At 38.0% G+C, this 26,747-nt stretch overlaps 1 protein-coding gene across 4 annotated transcripts in view; it reads right to left on the bottom strand.

Moving 5' to 3' along the window:
• Positions 1-26,747, bottom strand: part of LOC128991290 (uncharacterized) — a 133,441-nt gene that overhangs the window by 82,204 nt on the left and 24,490 nt on the right. For all 4 annotated transcript variants that reach the window (XM_054414047.1, XM_054414048.1, XM_054414050.1 and 1 more), the window contains exons 3-5: positions 6,541-6,702; positions 4,070-4,361; positions 1,788-3,600 (exon numbers count right to left, since the gene is read on the bottom strand). In XM_054414047.1, the coding sequence (XP_054270022.1) occupies positions 1,788-3,600; positions 4,070-4,361; positions 6,541-6,702 (2,267 nt within the window). The remainder of the gene's footprint in view (positions 1-1,787; positions 3,601-4,069; positions 4,362-6,540; positions 6,703-26,747) is intronic.

Below are 26,747 nucleotides of genomic sequence, written 5' to 3'. Positions count from 1 at the left end.
ATTCCACTATACAAGACTAATTATTTACAAAAACGTAACAAAATGTGATTGGAATTTGCCATTATTTTTAGTACTCGTGAATAATAATTTCTATGAACATTATTTGCTAGTTAACTTCGCTATACAAAGACTACTGTAATTATTTACAAAAAACATAATAAAATGTTGTTCAATATGATTTTTGTGCAAACACATAAAATAAGGTCAGGCTCAACGCTTGGCTTCATGCTTTTAAGATTAAATACAGATTCGTCTTTCAAAACTTTGAAACCCCATAAAAATATATTCAAAATATCGTAAATTTGCATCCAAATATCTTGATTTGTTCCAAACAAACTTAAAGATCCAGTTTTCAGAAAAAAATTATGAGTTCATTGGATGGAACCAATCATTTTATCCACGAAGATACTTTCAGCGGTGCTTTTCAAGAGGGGCTATCCGTCAACAGATCAGCAATTCAGACCAGTCAATCAATCAAATGGTGTGCCTCACTGCTTCCAGTAACTAATCATTTTGCGCAACAGCACTCAACAAACAATTTGTACTATTATTTTTATGAGTTAGTGTAGAATTTTTTCACAACAAAAGATTTTTGTTTTTGGTTTAGATTGATTTGAGTTATGTTCAAAAATATGTTCTACATATACCATATTGTTAACAAATTATTCTTTTGTAAAGTAAATTATTATGAGTTAGTAAATTTTATTGTGGTCTCAAGAGATATGAAAATAAAAAAAGATTGTTTAGGTTTTCCGAATATACTACAACAGTAATATTTGAAAACAAAGTTTAACTTGAACTTTAGGGGAGGAGATCATTAAAATGTAATTAGTCAACGTGCTAATGGTAGAACAAATACATATGATAATTTGTTTTGTAATTAATCTTTTAAAGAACAATTTTACCATGAGAGTATTTTCTATGTAGGCCAAGACCTAATTATTGCCACGAGTTTTATGTAAATGAGAGAGTTAGCTTAATCGGTAAACTGATAAGTTTTTAATGAGGATTATTATATGATTAGTTTTCATTTTTATATAATCATTACAGTTTCGTCGTATTATAAATGACATTCAAATTACTGTACACTAAACCAGTAAAACCGATTTTTAGGGAACGAACTAATTACATTAAAAACATATTTAATGTAGCTATAAGTGTTGTATTTTATGAAAATCAATTTGTCCGTTTAATTTGAAAGGATTGATATTAAAGACTGACAATGGGTGTACCTTTGTACCTTCTAGCACAAATTAAAAGGGTATATATCTACAATAGGTATACCCCTAGCCCATACTAAAACCCTTCTTACGATTGTTTAGTTTACGAAACTTTTAAAACATTAAATCACTTCTAAAATGTAATTTCATCGCACGAATTTAGTGTTATGGTACACACCCTTAGTGACTGACTGGATTGAAATGCATGTCAAGTTTTCTAATACTTGTGAAACAAGGTAGTCTACAAGGTTTACAATTTTCCACAAATTATGTGTTTTTACGATCATATGCTGTTCCCCACTAATCTTATATAATATGTTTGTCATTAACAATCAATTGCAATAGAGTTTCCTATTGAATGTAGCACCCCTCGCCCGCATTTTCACACATTCTATTAACCAGATAAGTGCGGTGACCATGAAACGTGTTTACTTGACCTACATATCTCATATCGACCGCGCCGTCCGCACCCTGGCTCGATACACCCCTCTCTCTCCCTCGCCCTCTTATCACATTCCTATACTACTTATACTATCACTACTACCACTGCAGTAGGTATGTACTCACCTTCACTGCAGCCTGGTTCTCCTTATCCAACAGGAACTCCATGGACTTGGCTCTCGAGTCACTCTCCCTAGAATCCTCCCTTTGTACCGGACACGGTTTCAACGCATTCCTCCCATCGTCCAAGTTCAACAAACTCCTAGTTTTTTTGCTAGCCGGGGCGACAGTGTCGGAGTCGATGTCTGTCTCTAACAGTCCGCGGGGGTTGACGGCCATGGCGGGACTGGGTGCGGGCTTGCGTGGAGGCGGCGACGCGGCCGGCTCGGGGGTGGCTGGGGGTGGTTTGGGTTTCTCACTCGCGTTGAGTTTCTCACTAGCGATGAGTTTCTCACTCTCGCTGAGTTTCTCACTGGGAGCGTGAAGAGGGATGATTTTAAAGTCCTCATCGCGTTCGCGCACATTCACTCGGTTTTGCGTCGACGTAGAACTATTCACCAGGGTTTTCTTCTTTTCCTTCTTGTTTTTGTCGCGACCGCTCAGACGTCTGAACGAGAATCTGTGGAAGAACCCGCCGAGGCCGGTGTGTTTCTTCTTGCGCTCCTCCATGCTCGACGGCTCGCTCGACACTGACGTTGACGCGAGCTCCGCCAGCCGACCCGCGGGCCCCACGTGACTCCTGGGCGGGGCTTTCTCCTTCTCTAGCTTCAGTCGGTGCAACTCCTCTATGATCCGGCGCCGCTCCGTGTCCTGCTCCGGCGCTCTCCGTGGAGGTGACGACCGCAACCTCTCCACCAGCTGCTCGAACGGCGGCGTGGACGCGGACCTCTCGCTACTCGTCACCTCTTCCTCCTCGCTGCTAGTGTCCTGCCAACTGACCTCCGACACCACGGGGCTGAAGTGGACACCCTTCACACTGTTGCTGTGTGACAAGTTGACGAAGCTGGTAGTTATCTGTATATTACTCGCTCGACTCCCCCTCGAACTCCCCGTAGTAGCACTGAGTCGCGACGCACTATCGTACTTGACTCTGGACAACGACACCGTACTCTGTCTTAAACTCACTTTTCTCTCTCCCGCGAGAAACTCCTCCGTAGCGGAGTACAGGTTAGGTGTGCTCGCCACTGAGGAGAACCTCGACGACGATCGCGACATCTTCGTCACTAACGATTTCGTCTCCGGCACCACCTCCTCTAACTCCTCGTCCTCTTGGCGCTGGACATAGTTGATGACGAGCGATTTACTACCGAACCCGTACAAGCCAGGAGCGTCTCGCTCGCACTGCGCGGGGTCCGCTAGATCAGGGGCACTTTGCCAGTTGACTCGATTATATTTAGCTCGCGCGTCACTAGAGTCCCAACTCCCCTCGTCGTTTCTCTGAGTCGTGTACTCGTCCGCTTGGCCGCGGGTCAGGTTGCAGGACGACATGTGTTCTCCGAAGCCGCTGTCTTCGCTGAGGTTCTCCGCGGATCGCTCGGGTCTCTTAGCATTGCTGTCTTTACTCTCCTCTTTAGGTTTCTCACTCTGCAGGTCCGCATGTGTCCTACACGCCACAGGAGGAGCTTCTGTTAGGCACTCCACAGTCTTGTATATCCCCCTGGGCATGGGCGGCGGCTCAGTCTCCTCTGGGGGTAGCGAAGTGTTGTTCAGACTCTGCGACAGTTCCCCGCTCAGGATGCTGTTCGATTGCGACTGCGTAGTGACCAGACTGTCGTAGCTACGACACGACCGGATCCCGCTGGACCGGAAGCTGCTGTTGTCGCTGCGACTCCACCGTGTGATGTCGTCATCGCTGCTGGTGACGTCACTGGTGCTGTCAGCTGATGAGCCGCTGGTGCCTTCCTCGTCCAGGCTGTCTTGAGAGCCACAGAACTTCCACCTAAACATTACACCCATGCTCAACCCTCTGGAGTTATACAGTACATTGTAGTAGTGTAGATTAAAACAGCGACTAAAGGGGAAAATACGAATCATATTTTATATATACTCACGTACAAATATCACAAAAATAAAAATAAACTGTTTGTTAAATCTATAAAAAATCATAAAAGAGTTTGATAACATAAATTAACTAACAAAATCGTATACAGCCAAATATTAACGTCAATAAGTGGAGATGAATGAATATAAACGTATTTCCTACGGTAAAAAAAACAACGATATTGCAATCTTTAATAAATATTTAAAGTTTACCATTAGTGTTACAAATAGAATCAAGCACAAATAAAATAAACGCAATTATCTAACATCAGCAATATCCTAAATTTGATTTTAGACGCATTTTTAGCAATCAATACTAAGATTTCTTCAAAGCTATACGTATTACAAAAGTGCGAAACGCAGCCTACCTGCTGGTCTCCAAAGAGTCGAAGCTGAAGTTGGAAGTCCTCGAGGGAGAAGCGGGGAAAGGTTCGTTGGTGGCCGAAGTTCTAAACACATCCTCACAATGTCGCTCTAGGTTCTCGAACTGCAGCAGACTGCTGGACCGGGAGACGACGACTTCCACGTCACGGACCTCGGCGTCCCCATGGTCGTCCTCGTCATCGCGTACCCCTGGGTCGGAGTTGTGGCGGCGCCGCTTGCAAGGGACGGCTAGTTCGCGCTCGCTGCCGCTCCACTCTGAAGACTTAACTGCTACCCCTGCAACATAACATTAGAAATCAGTAACTTCTGGAAGTAGAAAGTAGGCCTTTCGTCCTAGAGGTCTCGGGTTCAAATCCCAACAATCACTGATGACTATTGTGATAATGTGCAGGGACCCTCTTGGTATAATCCGAAGTTGAACAATTCTAGGGTAGGGTGTAGCATCCATGGATGTTAAGGTGGGATATAGATCTGAGGTCCCGGGTTTAAATCATGTCAATCATGATTTTGAAAAATAAAAATTTCTGTAAAATACGATAATGCCACAAACCCGAAGGTTGTGTGTAAAATGGTTCCAGGCTAGCGTCCTTGAGATATGAAGGTAAGACTTCAAAATTGGCAAATCTGGACTGCTTTGTGAAAGATACAATAAAATCTCTTCAAAAGGAGTTTCATCACTAAGAGAAAGATGTTAATCTTATCATTAAGTTTCATGTTAATTTAAACACTTATAGAAACACGTAATTCCGTAAGCAGTTTTTTTTACACAGGCCTAAACACTGTGTTAGTTTTTCACATGAGAACAGGATCAGACTTCAGATCCCGAAATTTTCTGTATTGTAAATACAGTACAATACGTACAATACAATACAATAACATTTTTCCATCACAATGGTAAAATTACCAATGTGATGGCAAAATGTCCTCAATAAACATTTAGACAAAATATAATCAATTAATTTTTTTAAAACAAATCGGCTTGGGCGCCTGCGAACACGAGCATACTTCATAACCTCAACTGCCTTGCGGGATTTAGTCAGTACTGTTTGAAGGCGCGTTCGAAATTCGAATGCCGCATTTTAGTACAAAAGGTACAACTAGAACGACATAACCTTTTACTTCAGCGTTACACTTAATTTTTTCAAAGCATCAACAAATTTTTTATTATCTTCAGTGTTGCTTGTTTGACTTTAAAAATATGGATTCAAAAACTGATTTACATTATTCAAATTTGTATACACTACACGTACCCAGGACGGTTAATATGCTACATCAAATACGAACCAGTACGAACGATTTTGACCAGCAAAACCATCATCATGCAGAATATCAATCAAGAAGCTATTTTACGACTTAAACATTTTAAAATTTTAATAGGTAGTAAGTAGGGAGTGTTTAACTTTATAAAACAAAATTTGAATAATTTTTATTGTGTTTTCTCTAATCTTACATAACCTAAAAACGTACACAGGAATTCACAACGTATACCAGATTACGGTTTACAGTGCGTTAGTTATAACAATGTGATACGCCTTATCACCTTGGCGTGACCTTATCTCTTATCAGTTATCAGTCACCCTAACACCATGTAAGTGACAGTAGGCATGGCTGATAAGTGAAACCATGGTTGAGCCACATATAGTTTAAATGAGAGAAAAACTTCTTTCTAGTATTTCACGAAAAATGAGACTTGAGCTTTATCAACCAGGAAACATTACTTGTCTTACTTAATTAGACTATATGATATTAGTTTTACTAATTGAAATGGGGATCATGAATGCGTATTTCAACAAAAAATGTCTTATGTAGCCTTCTTTTGCTTTGCTACTGACTAAGATCAGTTGTTTCATAAGTCAGGATCATTAAAAACCCAGTGATCAAGACCAGCTGGGCCCAGTTTCATACATTCAAAAAGCTACTAACTTTTTTCAGGATCAAACCTGTGACTTTTGATTACCAGACGAGCACTATAACATACGAGCTACTCCACTAACTATATCATATGTATTGGCAAGATGTAGTGAATTCTTTATTTGAAAAAGAATCTGGTTAAATAAGCCTTTTACAAAGCGTGATACTAAATCAAAATCATATTTTCTCTCCCAGGTACCGTTGGATAGGTAGGTAATGATATTTAACAGATGCTACAGTTATCATTTCAGTTTGGCTTGGTGTACGGTGTACATGTTCATATTTGGCGGTAGCTTAATTCAACCATGTTCATTTTTAATCATAAACTGGCCACAAAATTAACACGGAAACGGAAAGACTTCTATAATTAACTTTTGAAATAGTCAAAGGCGCAATGCTAAACTGTTTTGGGATCACAAACCAGCTAATTCAAATATCGTAGAAATCTAGTATACACTGCGACTTCCTAACTATAGATTACAGTTCATCGACATAATTCATATTTATCACTACTGTACTTATCATACACCAATGTTCATCTTACCTATGCTGCAGACGTGGATGACAGATGCAGTGTCGGAGTCGCTGTCAGGCCATCCCGCGGGTCCGGAACACGATGACTCGGACCTAAGGTCATCCGAGGTCTCCTCTACTATAGTCTCCAGCAGTAGGTACTGTGAGCCGCCCACTCCGCCCCCTTGGCCATCTACAACAAGTACAGGCGGATTAGTAAGGTGAAAAAGTTTTCCAAATTTTAATGACACTGTTGACACGAAAAATAAGTTTTCACACATGATTTGTGACATAATAATGCATTTTTAATTCGTCGGTTCATTTGCCTGTCTCTATGTCTGTCTTATTAACCCATCCATCTACACATCCAAACATTCGTAAATGTATACACCTTAATCCATACATCATTCAAGTTGTCTATCATTTCATCAACCCCATCCATAAATTCATCTCACTTGATCCATCCGTCCATACAATCATCCATAAAAATCCATCCATTCATACATCCGCCCTGAATCCATCCGTCCATCTATTCATCAACCCATCCATCCATCTATACACCGTTAATCCATTCGTCCCACCAATTCGTCGACCCAACCAACACCCACCCATGTGTTTATATGCCTCCCTTAATCCATCCATCCATGTTCATCTCAAATCCATCGGTCCATTCCACATCAATTCGTCCGTCCAGCCGTTCGTCCTTATCCATTCCTTCCAATTCAAATCAATCTTATCTATGTAATTAACGATTTTTATTTATTGGGTTTTCTGTGTTAGGTTACTAATCAATATGTTGCGTACAGATCGAAAGACAATATTAATAGTGACAGTTAAAGTAAGCTAGGTAACTGAACAACATCATTGACTATACAACTCATGCATCAAAGTTCTAGAATCATTAAGTGAGCGGCCATCTGCTCTGGTGTAGTAGAAAACAAATATTTCAAAGTTAAATAATTGGATTAAAAGGACACATTCATTACTTAATCTGATGAATCAATATGATGAATGTGAGACCAAGTGTAGGGTCAAGATAAGTCAAGCGGTTGTTGATAACAGATGAAAGAACACTGTCGTCTGCCGACCACACTCCAGAAAACTTAATAAACTATAATTTTATTGATATGTACAATTTTATGTATTATTATATTTTATTTTTATGTATAATGATGTATAATTTTATTGGTATTTAAAGCTAGTGTAGAAGTATTTTAACGTAACATTTTATAGAAGTAAAAATGATTCAAACTCAAAGTTAAAAGTATTCACGAGTGGGTGTACTTGAAATTCAAACATATTTATAATGTACTAGGGGTCGTCCATGATCGAAAACTCGACCAAAATATGTACCTACAAACTTCTCAATTTTCACCCCATACGGTACATAAATAATGTGATTCGAATTTCTTCAATTTGTTTTGATTTTATGATTATATTTCGTTATTATTTCGCCACCAGTATGGCAACCCATAACACCCATGTTAATTTTTTCAAATTTTAAATTATTTTTTGTGCTTATTTTGAGCCTATTTATATTTAGAAAGGAATTCTGCACATCTACAGGAAAATATCTTTCTAACATAAGCAACGTAACCCAGATTTTCCCTGCTATGCACACGAGATGAGAAAAACGTTTTTCAATCAATATGATATCCTATTATTATATGATAAAATAAATACATTATAACATTAATTATATTATAGACATTATAAGTTAAGTAGACTAATAATTTTCCTTTCAAATTTAGTAAAAATTAATTTCGATTAAATTGTAAAGAGTGTAGTTTTTTGTACATTGTGAGAGAAAATCACTAAAGTAACTATTGAGTTATCCTAAAAACAATGTATTTTTGGACCTATTAAAATAAGTTTTTGTGCTGGTATTTAAAATTTCCAACCACAAATTCAGGAAAAGACTAGCGAAGGCATAATATGAAGTTTTCATGCGCGCCTTCCGTTTAGTAAACGCAACCTGTTGTCTGCTCTGTAGTGCCGACAGCTGTCATCTGTAGGCAGGCGCTCGGTTAATTCTATGAAAATACGACTAACTCTTAACCAAATTGACTGTAGCTTTATAAGTCGATCGTGGTTAGGTAAATGCCTAATTTGTAACGGAATGTTCTTATTATTAAATCACTTGTATCAGATTGTTCATTTTACATTGTAGACCACCAAATTACCATTAATTTTCATAGAAATTCATTATTTTCTTAAGTTTTGGTAAAATAGAAATATAGATCGATTTAAGTGTTTATTTAAACATTGATATTGCATAGTGTGGAATAATATCCTTTAAATTTAGAAAAAATATAAACTAGTTAAAAGTAATTTGTAAAACGTAACATTATGGACAACAAATTAGAACTATTCACATTTTTTACATGCAGCACAACTAAACAGCTGTATTCCCTGGGTTTCTCCGAATGAATGTGCGCTGTGCATAACAGCGTGCAAAGTGCATTCATCGGTAGAATGATCAGCGATAGTGAAACCGATATGCGGAACTGCATGGTACAGTAGCGCCTGCCATGCAACATTGCCCAATCTGTGCAAAGAAATGTATCTTGTAGAAGGTACACCGCAGCTTCATGTTACAAAATAATGCTGAACTGCATGGTAAGTACCGCCTGCCACCATAGATAAAAGGAGTGTCTATACTCCTTTTATCTATGCTGCCACGCAACATTGGCCAATCTGTGCAAAGAAATGTATCTCGTAGAAGGTACACCGCAGCTTCATGTTACAAAATAATGCTGAACTGCATGGTAAAGTACCGCCTGCCACGCAACATTGGTCAATCTGTGCAAAGAAATGTATATTGTAGAAGGTATATCTTTATACACCGCAGCTTCATGTTACAAAATAATGCTGAACTGCATGGTAAAATACAGCCTGCCACGCAACATTGGCCAATCTGTGCAAAGAAATGTATCTCATAGAAGGTATCTCTTTATACACCGCAGCTTCATGTTACAAAATAATGCTGAACTGCATGGTAAAATACAGCCTGCCACGCAACATTGGCCAATCTGTGCAAAGAAATGTATCTCATAGAAGGTATCTCTTTATACACCGCAGCTTCATGTTACAAAATAATGCTGAACTGCATGGTAAAATACAGCCTGCCACGCAACATTGGCCAATCTGTGCAAAGAAATGTATCTCATAGAAGGTATCTCTTTATACACCGCAGCTTCATGTTACAAAATAATGCTGAACTGCATGGTAAAATACAGCCTGCCACGCAACATTGGCCAATCTGTGCAAAGAAATGTATCTCATAGAAGGTATCTCTTTATACACCGCAGCTTCATGTTACAAAATAATGCTAAGCTGCATGGTAAAATAGTGCCTGCTATGCATATGCAACATTGACCAAACTGGGGAAGTAAATATCCAGCAGGTTTACTCAGAAATCCCTTAGTATCCCACAGTTGTCAAATATCCCGTTTTATACCCTGTCACTCAACATGGGCCAAAATAAAAAAAATCCCTCACGTTTACACAAAACTCCCGCTTTGTCCCTCAGTCTGGGCCAAAACCTCCTTTTAAATCCCACATCTTAAAAGAAACCGAACCTTTTTACACAGAATCAATTTCGATTGGTAGCTCCTGCCAACCAACATAGACGATAAAAAGAAACTAAAATTAGTATTAGAAAAATTACACAAAACCCCTGTTTATCAAACTTTACTTGAAAACAATTCCCTTTTAGAGAGGTGGCTGTGCTTTTATCCATCAGTGAGCACCGAAGCCACTCATAGTTGACGTAATTACTTTGATACTTAGCCATAATGAAGTTTTTTTTTTATGGAAAATCGTATAAATGTTTTACAAATTTAAACATCAAAATTACTTTTATCCCACAAGCTGTCAAAATATCCCATTACCGGGACAAAACCCTTACAAAGGGATACTTTGGCATTAGAAAGGTAACTCTCGTTTACTTGACGAGAGCTGCTACCTGTTGGCAAATAGCGGAACTACAACGATGGGAAGCGTTAAAAGTACAAACCACACATAAATTGAACCGTTGACACTCCTTGACTACGGATAAAGTTAGGTAGACATTCCATTACCATGTTAAAGTTGTATAGTGAAACAGTTATACAGGGTGTTTTTTTTAAACTTGCATCTTTATTTATGTAAAAACCACAATATAGAAATATGCAGTTTGCGGGAATCATCTATTAACGTAGGGGGCCCAATTGTTTTGAATTCTACGTTACATTCAAATAGCAAGGTACCCCTTGTCACATATCAAATGAAAGAGCATGAAAAAAGAAAATGTTTGATGAAAAAAAATTGAAAATCGGTTCATAAATTTGCGAGATATTTCCCCCTCCCCCTCCCCGGAACTTAATTTTTTAACAGCAAGGTAGCCTACCCCTTGTGACATATCGAATGAAAGAGCATGAAAAAAGAAAATGTTTGGTGTAATTTATTTTTCATTTGATATGTCACAAGGGCGGGTACCTTGCTATTAAAAAAAAGGTTATGGGTAGGGGAAAAGGGGGGGGGGATTATCTCACAAATTCATTAGCCGATTTTAAAATTTTTTTCACCAAAAATTTTCTTTTTTTATGCTCTTTCATTTGATATGTCACAAGGGGTACCTTGCTATTAAAAAAAATTAAGTTCCCGGGGTGGAGGGGGGGGGGAATATCTCACAAATTTATGAACCGATTTTCAATTTTGTTCATCTAACATTTTCTTTTTTCATGCTCTTTTATTTGATATGTCACAAGGGGTACCTTGCTATTTAAAAAAAATTAAGTTGGGGGCAGGGGGGAAAGGGGGGGGAATGTGAATGTAACGTTGAATTAAAAAAAAATTGTGCCCCCGACGTCAATAGATGATTCCCGCCAACTGCATATTTCTATCTATTGCGGTTTTTACATAAATAAAGATGCAAGATAAAAAAAAAACACCCTGTATAATTAACCCGTAGACAAAGTACTCTGATGTAATAATATTTTCTTACACATAATGAATCTTAATCTGAAAAGATAGCTTTTTGGTAATGAAAAACTCATATTGCATGAGCCATTAACAACATGTCATGCAAACACAAAAGGGATCTCTAATATTACCGCTAACAATAGAGTAATATAATATTCTATTCTATGAGAACCTGGTAAAAATATACCGCCAGGTAGTCTATACAGATGGGCTAAAAAAGTTTAAAGTGAATAGTAATTTTAACATTTATTTGGGTACATATAAAAATATACAGTATTATGTTTTGTACAAAGTTTGTTTTGTTGTTTTAACTGCAGTTCGTGTTTTAAATGTTTTAAAATGAATGCAATGTGTCAAATTAGAACAAATAAATATTTTGTATAATCATGTTTAATCCTGTAAAATTCTATGAACTTGGGATAACTTTCAGCCCTAATAAACTTTTATTTCGATCCCCTAAGCTTAGTTTAAAATACCACAACTGTTGAGGTATTCTGTTAAACCCGTTACATTGTATAATTATTTAACCATTTAAACCTTCAAAACTGTACATTGTATTTTTGCAAGACTTAAAAGTAACTTCACTCTATATTCTCACTAATACAAGATAATAAACTTATCATTAAAATATTCAAACTTTTCTTTTCTACATGCTTAAATCTCCAAATCCGCATTAAAATAAAGTTCACAGTGATACACATCTAGAAACAAACAAAGCCTATATTTGGAGAAAGCATTTTCTCGTCGTCTTAAGTTATGCGCATATTAACTGCTGTGTTCGCTTCCGAACAATGACTTGTTTTTTCCACCTCACACTCAAACACATTCATACAATCATGATAGTAAAATTACCTGAGTGATATGTGTGCAATAGATGTCGGCTTAGACGAGGTTTCACTATAAACAATGAGATCTTACTTTGATTTACAAGTGTTAATATTTTCTTCGGCTTAACATTTATAATTATCGCATTGACGTATCTCTGATATTGTACTCATTAGTGTAAGCTTTGTATATTGTGTTACCGGCAAAGTATATTATCAGGCATTCTATACATTGTTTGAAGCTTTTAGGCAAAGTATGAAATGGAGTAATAGGTGTTAATACACTATATTGTGGGGGGTGCGCTTTACCTCAGCTCGGAAATCTCAGCTCGGGCTTCAGTTGTATGTTGCACCATTGGACAGCGCCGCGAGAAGCGCTTGCAGAGGTTTTCAAGATTCCTTTTTTCGAATTAACCAATAATGATAGCTACGCACTCTAAACGGCTTATAGTAGTTCAAAACCCAATCTATAGTTCTGTGTTTTTCAAATAAAGTTTTTTTTAATAAATTAGGGATAGTTGAAAATACATTTTCTCTTGTCCTACAAATCAAGTTTATAAGGCGTGTATAAAAATAATTGAAATAATGAAACGCAGAACTATAGAAAATTTCATCCTCTTTAATATGAGATCTTAACTTTGATTCTACCTTCTATGTAGCATGTGAAAACAGATATATTGCAAGCCCTTGCATTCGGTGGCGCGTCAGGGGTAAAGCGCGCCCGCGATGGTTTCTGTCTCAGTTCGGAAAAATAACTGTAAATATTTTGTAAATAATGTGTTCTGTGTTCGGTATAAACTTTAAGTGTATCTAACGAATCATTCTACAAGGATTGACCTGATGATGTGATCGTCGTCACGAAACTGGTGGTCATAACAATTATCAAAGGATATTGAACAGGTAACAGTTTATTTAATAACTTAAATGTTCAATATCCGGTAGTAGGAAAATAAATTGTTAATGCTGTTACTGAGCGTTGTTGCATACCTAGTTCTGAAATCCCATTTCAAGCTACCTACAAATATATTCAAAGTTTAGAGTAAATATTCAAAATGTAAAAAAATACGTAAAAATAAATAACAGGACGGCAAACAGACTGCAGGCATATTCGTCTACACTTCTATAGAATCACCAGACACTGCAGCAAGGGTAAAATAGGGGGACTTTAAGTGAGGGGGGTCAATGGTCAACAAATCACAGGGTACAAGCATAGATTACGACTGTCTCAGTAGCCAAGAAGACACGACGGAACTGTAATTTAGCATAACTAACCCAAGAGGTAAATTTGGAAAAGAAATTGCTAGTTTCTCCTGAAAGAGGCTGTTGACGTTAAACCACTCGTGGACGTGCTAGAAAAGGAAAGACAAGCATTGCAATGTAACGAGGTAAAAGGTCATAAGGTATTGGGAAATATAATGTAACAAATCTTAACAGTTATCGTGTAGAATTGTATATTATTGTCTTGTCGATACAAAACAAAATATTGCATTAAATAAATTTTTTTCAAGATCGAGACACTGTCTACACCACCATACACCATTTAAAATAAACATAGAGAGGTTTTTAATAGGAAAGTTTCCTGTGTAGAAAACGCCTTGGTCAGCCAGTAACCAATAATCAACACTTTATTAGTTGACAATACAGTATTTAAGGGCCGGTTGCTGAGCTCCGGATCTATAAGTTCTGGACTTTTTGAGTCCAGGACTCAAATAAGCTCTCGGATCTAAATCGTCTTGCTGAGTGGCGGATCTATCTCTGAAACTCCAGGATCTATAAGTCCTGGACCTATTTGAGTCCAGAACTGAAAGCAATAAACATTGAGGGAATCAAAATGTTGAGCTTATGGTCGCAATACAATGCAACGACAACAATGCAGGTAATTTTGGTAAACTATACCACCGAACTCGGTTCAAACTTAAAATACAGTATTAGGTCATGTGTTATGATTAGATTAGAATGTATTTATACGACATCATCTCATGGTGAGTATGATGATGAGTGAAGAATGTTGTATGAATGAGATAGGATTTGTAAGACTACGACCAGCTGTTTCCAGAAACATTAAAAGCCCATATCGAGGAAATGGGGGAAAGTTTTAAATAAACAAACAAATCGATGATTTTCGCCTTTTCTGGAGTCGATCAGATAGGTTTTCGTTTAACAAAACGCTACTTTCGGACATGAAATTACATTAAAAACAGCTGATTACATCATAGTACGTTACTCATTGTTTTATTATTGATTTCGATTCATGTGTTTTAAAACAAGTCATGAAGCGAATTGGGTGACACATAAAATATTTAAGTGTGTCACTCTTTATTCCGTAATTCTGCTTGCTGACGTTTTTACGTAAAATGGAGTAGCACTGTTGTCAATATAATTGCACGGTTACAACACAAGTCCTTTGTCTTCTAGCACATGACTGTATTATTTATTGGTTTGTACTGAAAACAGCTGCTTGTTATGTTTCTCCTGACAAACAATCAGCTGATACAATTTCAAAACACGTTTGTGATTCAAGTAATTAGAATTCGTATTGTTCACGAAATTTCAATAACTAGATTAACGATTTTTAAATATGTGAACATAACACCATTTTATACCATGTGTATGTCCCATTTTTGTAGGTTAATTTTTACATAACCTTCTTATAAAAGTTATGGCACTTCAAAAAAAAAAATAGTTATTGGGTTTTCTACATCAATTGGATTTGGTTACGTTTTTTGAAAGATAATTCCCCAAAATGCCATGTTTTCTAAAGTCGACATTTGCTATGTAGCTTTTATTTATTTATTCTCTCAACGGTAACACCATTTTTACATTGGAATATACATCAAATAGGATTAATCACTTTATAAACATAGCATAATTGGTAATAAATATGAGCAATAATAAGAATAAATTAGAAAGCAGACATGAAATGCAAAAGACATAACCAGTATAAAGACAAACAAAAATACATTAATAGGCTGAATCAATTCAAGTGTAAAACAAACAAAAAACATAGCAAAATTAGGTACAGGCTACTAAAATAGTGCAATAAATAAGAATGAAAATGAGAAGCAGGCATAATTAAATTTTATTTAATATACCAATAAAAAATGGCATTTGTAACCGGAATAGGGGAAAAATTCTGTTAAAAAATGCCAATATCTGTGTCCGGAATAGGGGATCGAACCCGTCAGCCCTCAGATTTCAACCCGAACACTATAACCACTCGGCTGCCTAGCCAATTCTCTGATTAATTTTTAATTATAAAAGAGGCTTAGTATATTTTGTTAGTTTGGCTAAAAGATTTGTTATAGCTTGTCGTGTATTCAATACCCAGCAAAGACATGTATACATGTCTATGTCTATGTGTATACATGTCTGAACTTGAAAAATTAAACATAAATGCAGGAATAATCAACAAAAAAGACCCTACAACTTATGAATTTCGGTTGGTTTCTGATAGAATAACGGTATGAGGCGCCACAGCACCCATCCCATAGCTTGTACAGTTCATTTCATGTACGTGTGTTCGTGTGTTCACATGACGTCATATCCGGTGTGTCGACCTTGGACCAGCTTCACATCACGAATGTCACCACGTCACTCACACCAGTGACCGCTGGTGACCAAACGAACACCTGTTGTGGTAAAATAATAAAGAAAGTAAAGAAAATATTGCCCGGTAAACTAGACATGAGCATCGATGACTAGAGGACTTGGACAAGCGTCTGGAAATAGTTTTCCTAATTTTCATACTGGAGGAAAAATTACGGGATTCAAAAAACGCGCATCGGGTTGTGACTCTTTTTCTCCCTTGGGCGAAAACAGGATGTTGTGCTGCAGAAAATAGTCCCGATTAAAAGTATTATCGTATCATCACTAGGGTTATTTGCTATTCATCATGGTACCACTGTATATTTCACTACATGCTATGACGTCCAGTCATGAAAATCCGGATTAAATTAAGATATTTCATATTAAGAAATGTGATGGTTGTCTGGTGCCGACGGTTCCGTTTGAGTAGTATAATTGTTGTGCTTATCTACTACCAGGTAACTAATATACTTGTACTAGGGTTTACACAGGGATCCATGACTTATTCAACCAAACACACATAACAACCAACCCCAACTACAATCGCCCATTCTTCACTAAACTATCAACAACTCATGCGTTGTGGCATGCAAAACTACACAATTGTACAATAGTGTTGTGGGAACTGTTGTGCAATTTTACAGTTATGATGACATTGAGTTTTTCTCACGACGTCATACATGTAGAGCCTTGAGGTTCACCAGACATAAGCACGATGCTGAGAGTGTGAGTGTTCAGTGTGGGAGTGGGAACTGGGATTTGTGTCAGGCACCGCTACATGGTGCAAACGGGAATAACATTCCAGCTGGGAAACTTACCGGTGCGGTGCAAATGGTACATTCCAGTTCTTGGAAATATGATAAATGCATTAACAAACCATTAGCGGACGCAAACTAAAATTCCTTAAGTAGTTGTTTCTTTTGAATCGTCATTTTGATTCCAGGTCCAGCCATGAAAGTAATTCCGGAAAGAAAATCGGGTATTCCCCTAACAATTAGCTAGGAAGATTTAGGAAGAAATGCTATTATTACCCAATAAAATAGGGAAGCAACTGGGCATATTTTATCCTAAATACAATAGACCCAGTTTTGAACCCTCAAAAAGCTACTGATTTTTCTCAGGATTGAACCAGCTGGCTTTCGACTATCAGGAGAACTCTATAGCCACTCACACAATTAATAGGAAATTATTCCTACTGTACATTTCTATTATCGCTCTTGTGGAAAGCGCTAAAACACAATTAACTACTGTATTAATTATGGTCTAATTCCCTTATTCTTTGTCCTCAAAACCGTATCACGGATTCACTGAGATTCTTCACCCTCTCTTATAACAAATTTTTTTCTAACTTTTCTTTTTATGCGTGTGTATGAGCTGTCTTCTAAATTTTCCCTTCATTCCTCTCAGTTTGCCTCATCTTCTCAAGAGATGTGCAATTTTTGAGATCTTCCGGAACAAGGATTGTAAAGAAATTATTTCCTTTGATATTTGAAACCTGTTCTCTAGTTTATTTATAGAGTTGTTTCATCGAGGTAAATTATCCGAATGAAAATGTTCAGATATCAAATCAAGGTGTTATCTAGTGGAATGTGGGACGAAGTTACACAAGAAGGCAATATAACTAGCTTGCGAAGTGAGACTTGATAAGGTAAAAAGATAACACACCCCGAATATGTGTATGTGACTCATTACAATTTAAACCTATAGAGAGTTTTGAGCGAGAAAGGTGTTAGTGTATAGTGAGACTAGAAAAATAAAATCCCGGAGTTGTTGAAAATGTAGATCACTTTAGTAATTGAGATTTCCAGGTTTAACAATGTGAAGATATGCTAGGTAATATCTCGTAGAAATAGTATAAACATCATACCAGGATATCACCATCTGATACAGCCAACCAAACATGAATCAAAGGTATGAGAGGATCTCGTCTGATAGTGGTACAGCCAACCAAACATGGCTCGTACAGTAGGGTGCGGAGGCAGGTACAAGAATGAAAGGTATGCAAGGATAAATTCTGATTAGTGGTACTGCACAGCCAAACAAACATGATTCGCACAGTAGAAGGCAGAGGCACGTACGAGATTCAATGGAATGCTAGGATCGTAGACTGATATTCGCTACATCCAACCAAACTTAACTCGTACAGTAGGATACTGAAGTATGAGAGGAACTCGACTATTAGTAATACAGCCAACCAAACATTACTCGAACAGTAGGATGCGGAGGCAGCTGAGAATCAAAGGTATGCGAGGAACTCGTCTACTAGTAATACAGCCAACCAAACATGACTAGTACAGTAGGATGTGGAAGTGGAGGCAGCTGAGAATCAAAGGTATGCGAGGAACTCGTCTACTAGTAATACAGCCAACCAAACATGACTAGTACAGTAGGATGTGGAGGCAGCTGAGAATCAAAGGTATGCGAGGAACTCGTCTACTAGTAATACAGCCAACCAAACATGACTAGTACAGTAGGATGTGGAGGCAGCTGAGAATCAAAGGTATGCGAGGAACTCGTCTACTAGTAATACAGCCAACCAAACATGACTAGTACAGTAGGATGTGGAGGCAGCTGAGAATCAAAGGTATGCGAGGATCCTGCCGTCCGATTACTCTACTCTAATCACAACAGATTTCTCAGCTGTGGACCAGCGTTGTTGCCAGTTTTCACATTCCATTGTTGTCGTCTCACAGTACAGTTTCACGTCTCAACAATGGCTTTTGTTCTATCAGACCGGTAGCGTCTCTGAGCGTTGTCTGTTTAATTGCTGTTATGCGTGTTGATGACAATGGGGGTTGTTCTAAACCGTTTGAAAGTAGGACCCACAACTCCAACAAACCTTCTTGCAAAGAGTATTCTAAAGGTGATATGCAGAAGAATCCTCTTTAAAAGTGAACTCTTTCAAAATGAAAACGTAAGCAACCAAAACGAGTTTCCGATGCCATTTCATCTAATGCCAACTTAATGTGGCTCAAACAGTACTGCCCGATGGAATTCAGCCAATCAGAGATCACCGGATAATAAGCCTGCGTGGCTATTGCAGCACTGACCACTGACCGCGCAGCAGATAGCCGAAAGGCCACCGTAATCAGGATAGACAGATAGCAATCTTCCAATCCGGCGGCTTTCACTGATTGGCCTGTGCTAATCAATCGTTTGGAGGAAAAGTGCTTGACCAAAGGTTACTGATGCAAGAATGTATTCGTGGATGCCCTTAAGATGCGGGTTTGAATGTTAAATAATTAAAGGACCCTGTTTGGTTGGGTAATCACTTTCCACAATGCTATCCTAACACTGAGTGTTCCAAAACTTAAGTTCATCACCATACTACAGAACCGAATTACACGCGGTTGGTTCCAAATGAAAGATATTTTCCTGTAGATGTCCAGAATCTCTTATAAGTTAAAATAGGATCAAAAATAAAGATCATGAGTGTATAATGAGAGTTGAGTCCCAGCAGTAATCAAAAAAATCCCGATTCGTCATGATGATCTTTGTATGAGACATTCATAAGTGAGAAGAAACAAGTTTTGTTTTGTACCGATCTGATGATGACGCCACAATAGTGTCGAAACGCGGAATGTATTAGAACCAACATGATCATAACGAGGATTGTTGTGTAACCTTTGACTGCATTGTATACATTAAAACTATTAAAATATACTTGGTTCTTGAAAATAATCCCCGAGCATAATAGTTTTCCAAGAAATAGGTCAGCAACTCTCCTCTCACAATTTTAAAAATTAAAATCCAACTACTGACTTTCACGGACGGAAAAGTCTTCCTCAATCCTTTCGAGTTTTGGTAAGAAACCGGGGGTTGAGGGGAAATATAGCTTCCATTATGTTATGTTCCCTGAATCAGCGTCCGTTTGGAGGCATTTCCACGACCAAGCACATCATCCTTGCAAAGGAATCATTCTGCCACATCTATAATCCTTAAGACTATAATAGTCCCTTGATAATCGTTATTGGGAGCAGTTCTAATCTAAAAACAATTAAAGCGTGTTGAACAAATGGCTCGACTGCGCCACCGCCCTCCTGACCTCATCACACACGCCTGCGCAATCAATCAATCGTAGAACTACTTTTTCCGCCCTTGACTTTCCCAAGAGCTAGTCATTCTGTAACGAGTGCGCATGAAACATCTTCAAGGTCCTTCGGTAGATCTCTTTGTCTTCTTAATTTTGTTTTGATCAATTAAAATAATGACGGTCAAAATGAATGCAAGTGTGTTTATGTAAACTGTGTTCTCGCCCTCTGGTATAATTAGTACAGGGTGAAGTTAACCATAAGGTACGAGAAAAAATATGTGATCGACATCAATGTCACACACATAAAATGTTACAATAATAATTCTACTTGCAGTATTCCAAAACGACGATTTTGCAAGCTTCTTATCACAAACACTTTTGAGATTTACGCTTAACTGAATCAACATTCACCAAGACAATTACAACTTGGCTTTCACCGGATCGGAAAATTATCTGCTCTACTTCCAAATGGCGAAGGTGGGTTAGCTAAGATTGGACAAAAACTCAATCATTGTTCTGGTAATCATAATTTAAAACCTTATCTATCGAAGACCCTGAACAACTTTGATACAACAGACAATGGAGTCTACTGTATGGCGATTCTTATGAATGATTTGCACAGAAGATACGTTCAAAATACAACTACCAAAATTGTTCTACAAGTTATCTGAAACAATTTAACCATTTTTGTCTTAATTTAAAATCCAAAACTCGAGTCACGTTACTATGCCGGTCTTCTGAGCAAACTGAGTAAATTGGTGAAGTTTGTAATGTTGAAGACTTCGAAAACTTAAATCTCGGAGTCAAAACGTCGATCGGTTTTATTCATTTAGGAACTTGAGAAACCGATAATATACCAATAAATCATATTATGTTTACCATAAAACGGCGAATTTGGAAAACCTCCACGCATTAAATACTGTCCTTATCAGGATAACATTTTTTTACTCTTCAAAATAAAATGTAGTATACAAGCAATTTACACTCTTCCGCCCAGCCACTGCAACGTTTACACAACAGATGCTTGTAAACATTGTAGCAGTAAAATGCACATGTTTATCCACAGATCGTAACTATTTCAAATGTCCGTAGTACAAACAAACATGCGTAGCAAGCTGTTCACGCGGGTACGCAGTTGCATCAAGTCATTGACCTTGGGTGTACTGTAGCAGAACCAATGTTGTGATGGTAGGCCTACACGGTAAATGGACAACAGGTGGACAAACATACATAGGTGTTTGTGGGGGTGTGCGCGAATTTTACAAACTTGTCCTACCCCTGTAAACATTTCGAAGCACGCATGAACTTGACATGTTTTAAGGAAGTCGAAACTTTTGAGCACGATTGGGCAACTTTTAAGTACTTTTGAAAATCTAGTGCATCCGTCAAGGTTAGCAGATTTTCTCTCTTCGCCGTCCTGATTTCTTATATGCATCACAGACTATAGACCATTGGTAATGTGCCTGTATGTAAACCTTCCAAATGAAACAGTGTTGTCCAATATTTGCCAAGTGAGTAGAATAGTCCTACCAATTTTCTGCGAATGGTTGACCAGTTTGAGTTGTGCCTTTTCTAGTTGGTCCTTCAAGATTGTGAGAGGTTAAAATGGATTTAGTTCTCAGCATAGTTAAATTTGTCCACTTCTTGGTGTAATTGGAATCACCAGAAGTTGTTTTGTTATGGTTTTCTATCAAAAGTTAACAATGTTCAATTGTTTTGACTGTTGTAAATTAATTGAATGCTGATGAAGGGATGAGTGCTAATGATGCATTTAATACGTTTAATCTGTGATTCGGATTTTGTAGAATGGGAGTATTGTGTTTTGTTCAAGTGCAACAATGTCTAACAGAAGAAAGTTAGTGAGTGGACACTAAGAAGAACGAGCAGGAATTAATTGACTAAGGTCTTATCACCATAATGCTATGGAGAGAAAAATTATCCTGCTGGTCTTCACAATAAAATCACAATCTTTGAAAGGATATCAACTCTAGGATGTGGTTTCTGTAACAGCAATTGCAAACTTTTTCTATCTTTTTTCGTAATGAAGACTAATGAGGGACAATTATGGCTTGGGAGTTTCTTTGTTTCTATTGGTGAAGGGGTTAATGATCGGTCTGTGATACGACCTTGGAAGTTTGAAGGTCAGTGGTTCTATTGGACAAAGTCAAAGCAGTCGCCAAGGCTATTTCGATTGTCTAGTTCAGGGTTCTCGAATTGTGTAAAATCTTCGAATAATTTCTGTGATTTAAATTACAGAACACACAGCCAACGGAATTGGATTTTCTGAACTGGGTGACTTAAACCTTGCTCAAACTTAACAAATCATACTTATTACGCAATCCATTGGTTGTTACAGACGCCATTCTTCAGTTTTTGCTACAATGACAGAAGGTTCTTCTACTATATATATTGCTAAATCTATCATGTTCAAAATCCCTCCACACCCTTTGATCTTGGGGCGGAAGTTCGGCGTATAAAGTGGGTGGTTGTCGGTTATTTCTCTCTAACCTTCCCCGGAACAGCTGATCCTTTAAACTCCACACCTGTCCCCAGTAACGTCCTGTCATCTGGCGTACACCTGGTCTAGTAGTTAGCGCTACACGCTGCAGAAATAATTGGAAATACCAGCAGGTTGAGTCAGTTAAACCACAGAATAATGAGTCCACAATTTTATTCTGGCGTTGAACTTCGCGACCAACTTGTGGCAAAAAACTTTGCTAGAGTGACAATTTGTCCACTTACGAAGAACTGTAACTAATGATGGGATAAATAACTATTTGTGCAACTAGTGAGCAAAGTGAGCAATTGCCTCACTCGAGAGAAAACCTTACTCATGAGACGTAGGCGAGTGAGGAACATCCACTCGAGAGAAAACCTTACTCATGAGACGTAGGCGAGTGAGGAGATGTAGTAACACTTCGGCCCAGTAACATTTCGGCCAAACTCAAATTTCTTAGAAAAACAGTATCACTTCGTCCCACTCGCTTTTACAGATGATTAAATAAGCTAATGGAGTAACATTTCGGCCCGACGAAAAATTGACAAGGGTTGAGGAACGCAGTTCAGGTAGTAAGAGGTACATGACCTGTATACTTTGCAACCACCCTCTGGTGGAATGTCGCCCAACCGTCACCCCTTGCATCCTCTGACCTCACATGACGGAGAATCGGTGGAATCTTACCTAACCTAACCTAACCTAACCAAACCTAATCTAACCTAACCTAACCTAACCTGTCAAATATTTTGTTGGGACGAAGTGTTACTAGTGGGCAGGTAGAGAGTTGGACCGTAGGCCACATCTGAGGGTTTCGGGCCGAAATGTTACTGGGCCGAAGTGTTACTTGGGCCGAAGTGTTACGACACGAGTGAGGAATGGTTTCTTGAGTGAGGCGGTTGCACTTTGCACTCGAGTTGCACATTATATTTTTCCTACAGTTACCATAAAACAAATAAATTGGTAAAGAAACGTGTCTTCACGTTGCAAATCTGGAGTGAGACAAAGTAATTAGAGTGAGACAATGTTAACATTGTCTCACTGATGAGCGAATTGGCCACTTTGCTTTCTCAAATCAGTGAGAGAACATGTACATGTGTGTTAGGTAGCCTAATTGTAGGAAAATAAAATTTTTTTAGGACAAAAATAATTTAAGGATATTTTTATAATATACATTATACGCAGGTTATTTATGTAGGCTACATTTATTTGTTCCAGGTACTCAACTACTTTACTCTAAACTACTGTACCGAATTGCATGGCATTTTACGAAGAGAGAGAGAGATCACTATCTCGGCTAACACATAGGCGTTTTCATTTCCTTAAATTTCCTCCGTTTAATTCTCTTTCAAAGCTTCGAAGAATGGATTTTGAGATGAAATATTGATTCTCCATTGCAAAAAGAAAAGCTAAAACGTATCATTGAATTTGTATAAGTTTTGTGATAGGCCAGTCTGTTAAGAATGGGAACATTAGAGTTAGCTCCACTCCAAATTATACAAAACATTATAATGGAGTTTTACTTTTGGCTTTCACATGTTTACTGATCACTTTTCGATATAATTTTTCACCTACAAGCTATAGGCTGCTTGATATCAAGTACTCTGTACCTCCTGTACTCTTATGTATACACCATCCTTACATGAAGAACAATAACATCCGTCGTTCCTTCTAGGACCAGCCAGCTGTTACTGTGTCAATGCAGGAGAAACTCCTGTCAGCTACCAAGGACTCAGACCTCCCGGATGGGAACGACATTGAAATGCACTCCGGCCCGACTCAGAGGCGGCGTGGGGCGGAGCCCTAGTCTTCCGCATTGTCTGACAACGGAGTCACGACTCGGCACAGACACTGCCAGACAGACGATTGAGACACTTGGCGTCCTTTCAAGGAAGTCACTCCAAAGGAATACAAGTCTTCTTTGGAAAGTCAATCTAAAGATTGTTGAACTGTCAACAACTTTCGTGCTTTTCGTGTCTGCGGATTGTTTGCTAAGTCTTTCGAGTTTTAACGTACGAGTTGTATAGTTTCAAAAGAATCTTTGTTGAGTGGTTTACTGGGAAAAATAACTGGATGCTTAAGGGTGGAGACCGTCACAGTTATAGATTTGACGCCGTGATCCACTGGAACCTAAATTTAAATTTAAAAATCTCCAGCCTAAACAAACTTTAAGATTTGTGGTTGAATTCTTGATTGTTGTCAATTTCAATTATATTGGTCGTAATGGATATTTCCAAAATTAAGGCGATGTTACAAACAACTTACGACTAGGTTACGATGTTAGGTTTTTTTAATTGAAAGTAGTTTAAAAGAGTTAGGTTTATGTGAAGTAATAGATCGAATTAAATATGTTCTACCTTTCAGTTAAGTAAGCCGAAGAAATAAAACAAAAGGTAAAAATTGCCTAAAAAGGAGTATTTAGATAACACGTAGTACGTTAATTCAAAATCCCATCATTCATGTACGAGTAGGCTTACAACAATCACATACTGAATATCATTTTACAATGCGTTGGGCAAATATTTTTCTGTAACCCAACAAACAACAATTTCAACTCGTCCAAACAGTGATGCAGCACGTTGTGTTGTATACAACGGTCCAGTTCTGGGAATGCTGGGCCAGTTGCTGAAGCTGCGTCATTGCTTCGTCAGCGTCTGCATCTGACACCTGTTTCCTTCTGACTCGCATACTAGACAACAATACAGCTATCTACATTGTTCTAGGAGTAAGAAACTAGTAAACTATCAACTTTCAAACTATCTATATCCATGATCCTGTTCAAGAGTCACAAACATAACCCGTATTTCAATTTATTGAAGAAACATGCATCGTGAATTTACAGTCATATATTTTTTCTTGTGTCTCAGTGCAGGTAATATTATGCTGCGTAGAATGTGTTATCCATCAGCAAGTCGGTCAGTAGACTTCCAGTGAGAACATTTTATTAACGTAAAACTCTTACCGGAATGGTTGAAGGACAATTAATCTTAGGGTCTATTACTATCTAATGGTAAAATCTCGATTGTTTGTCCAAATTTTTCAAAGTAGGTTGACAGACGTTATAATCAGTACCGAACTGCAATATGCGCACCGTTGTTACTGTATTTAAAATTGCAATAAGAAATTCTATTGAAATCCAAATATTTTGGGGAAAGTCTATCATTTTGTGTTAGGGATAGAATTTAAACCTAACATAACCCAACCTAGCCAAATAATAAAACATCTGAAATTCCTTAACGCTCTACGTAATTTTCCTACTTTTCAAGAACAACCGGCCCCATCCCGACTCTGGGACTCAATGCCCAGCTCTACATAAAGCAGGTAAGAAAATCGCAGGTAATTTAAATCTGGGAAAATCCGTCCATATGCTTTGCGGATTATAATCTTTTACTCCGACAGAACGAAATGATGGGTCTGAGACAATAACACACCAAGTATATTTAGGGGACTATTTTCTCTCTTGATTTTCCTCACCTCGGGTCCAAAGAATTGGTCACATTCCATTTTTCATGTTCAGGATCATTTTCCACTTCAAAGCGATCTACAGATTTGGTGAAAGCATTCATTCAATTCAGCCCTCGAGACATCTCAAAATCGAGAGTTGTATTGCCACAAGAGATCGCGAAATCTGCAAGGCTGATTTAGATTTGCTTTCTGCATTTCTGTCTCTTCAGCTGAAAAGTTACTGAATTTTCTCAGGGTCGAAAAGTTTACCTACTCATCACCAGGCAGAAGGGAGAGCTATAACTTTTAACTCTCTCTAACGAGTCAACAAGACCTAGCCCAACTAAACGGCTGCTGGAAGCACTGTGGAGGAGTGTAAGATCGAGGCCAGGTTTTTCACAGGTCGGTCAGGCCATGAAATCAATTATGGACGGCTCTGTTACAATTAGGGGCCTGAATAGGATTCCCAGGCCGTGGTACATTGAATGCGGACGATATGAGATTCTTGGGTCAACAGCTTCACAAGTTATCAATGAATTTAAAGATTTTATGGTTTTTTAATTTTGGTTTACTAAGTAGAGGTGTCATTCTGTTAAATCTGCTTGTTTAGGACGTGTTTCTGGTTTTGAAACGCATGAGTGCGTTGATGTAGAATGAAGATTTGTTTATTCAATGGTAATTTTTACAGTGAGCACTTTCATTGGTTAGATCATTATAGGATACACATTAGTTAACAAAACCTGTCTATATTCAGTCACAATAACTTACTCAGTACCATCTAATATATTTAAACCAAGATAAAATGCCAGTAGTTGAAAGGTGAAATACAGTTTTCGAACAGAATTGAACAAACCCAATAAAGCTGCACCATATGTGAATGTTTGACCAATTTC

Source organism: Macrosteles quadrilineatus, unplaced genomic scaffold (assembly GCF_028750875.1).
Source record: "Macrosteles quadrilineatus isolate MER2022 unplaced genomic scaffold, UCM_ALF_1.0 Scaffold_4__1_contigs__length_99947679, whole genome shotgun sequence".
Classification (NCBI taxonomy): Eukaryota; Metazoa; Arthropoda; class Insecta; order Hemiptera; family Cicadellidae; genus Macrosteles; species Macrosteles quadrilineatus.
This window is presented reverse-complemented; position numbering and strand designations above follow the sequence as displayed.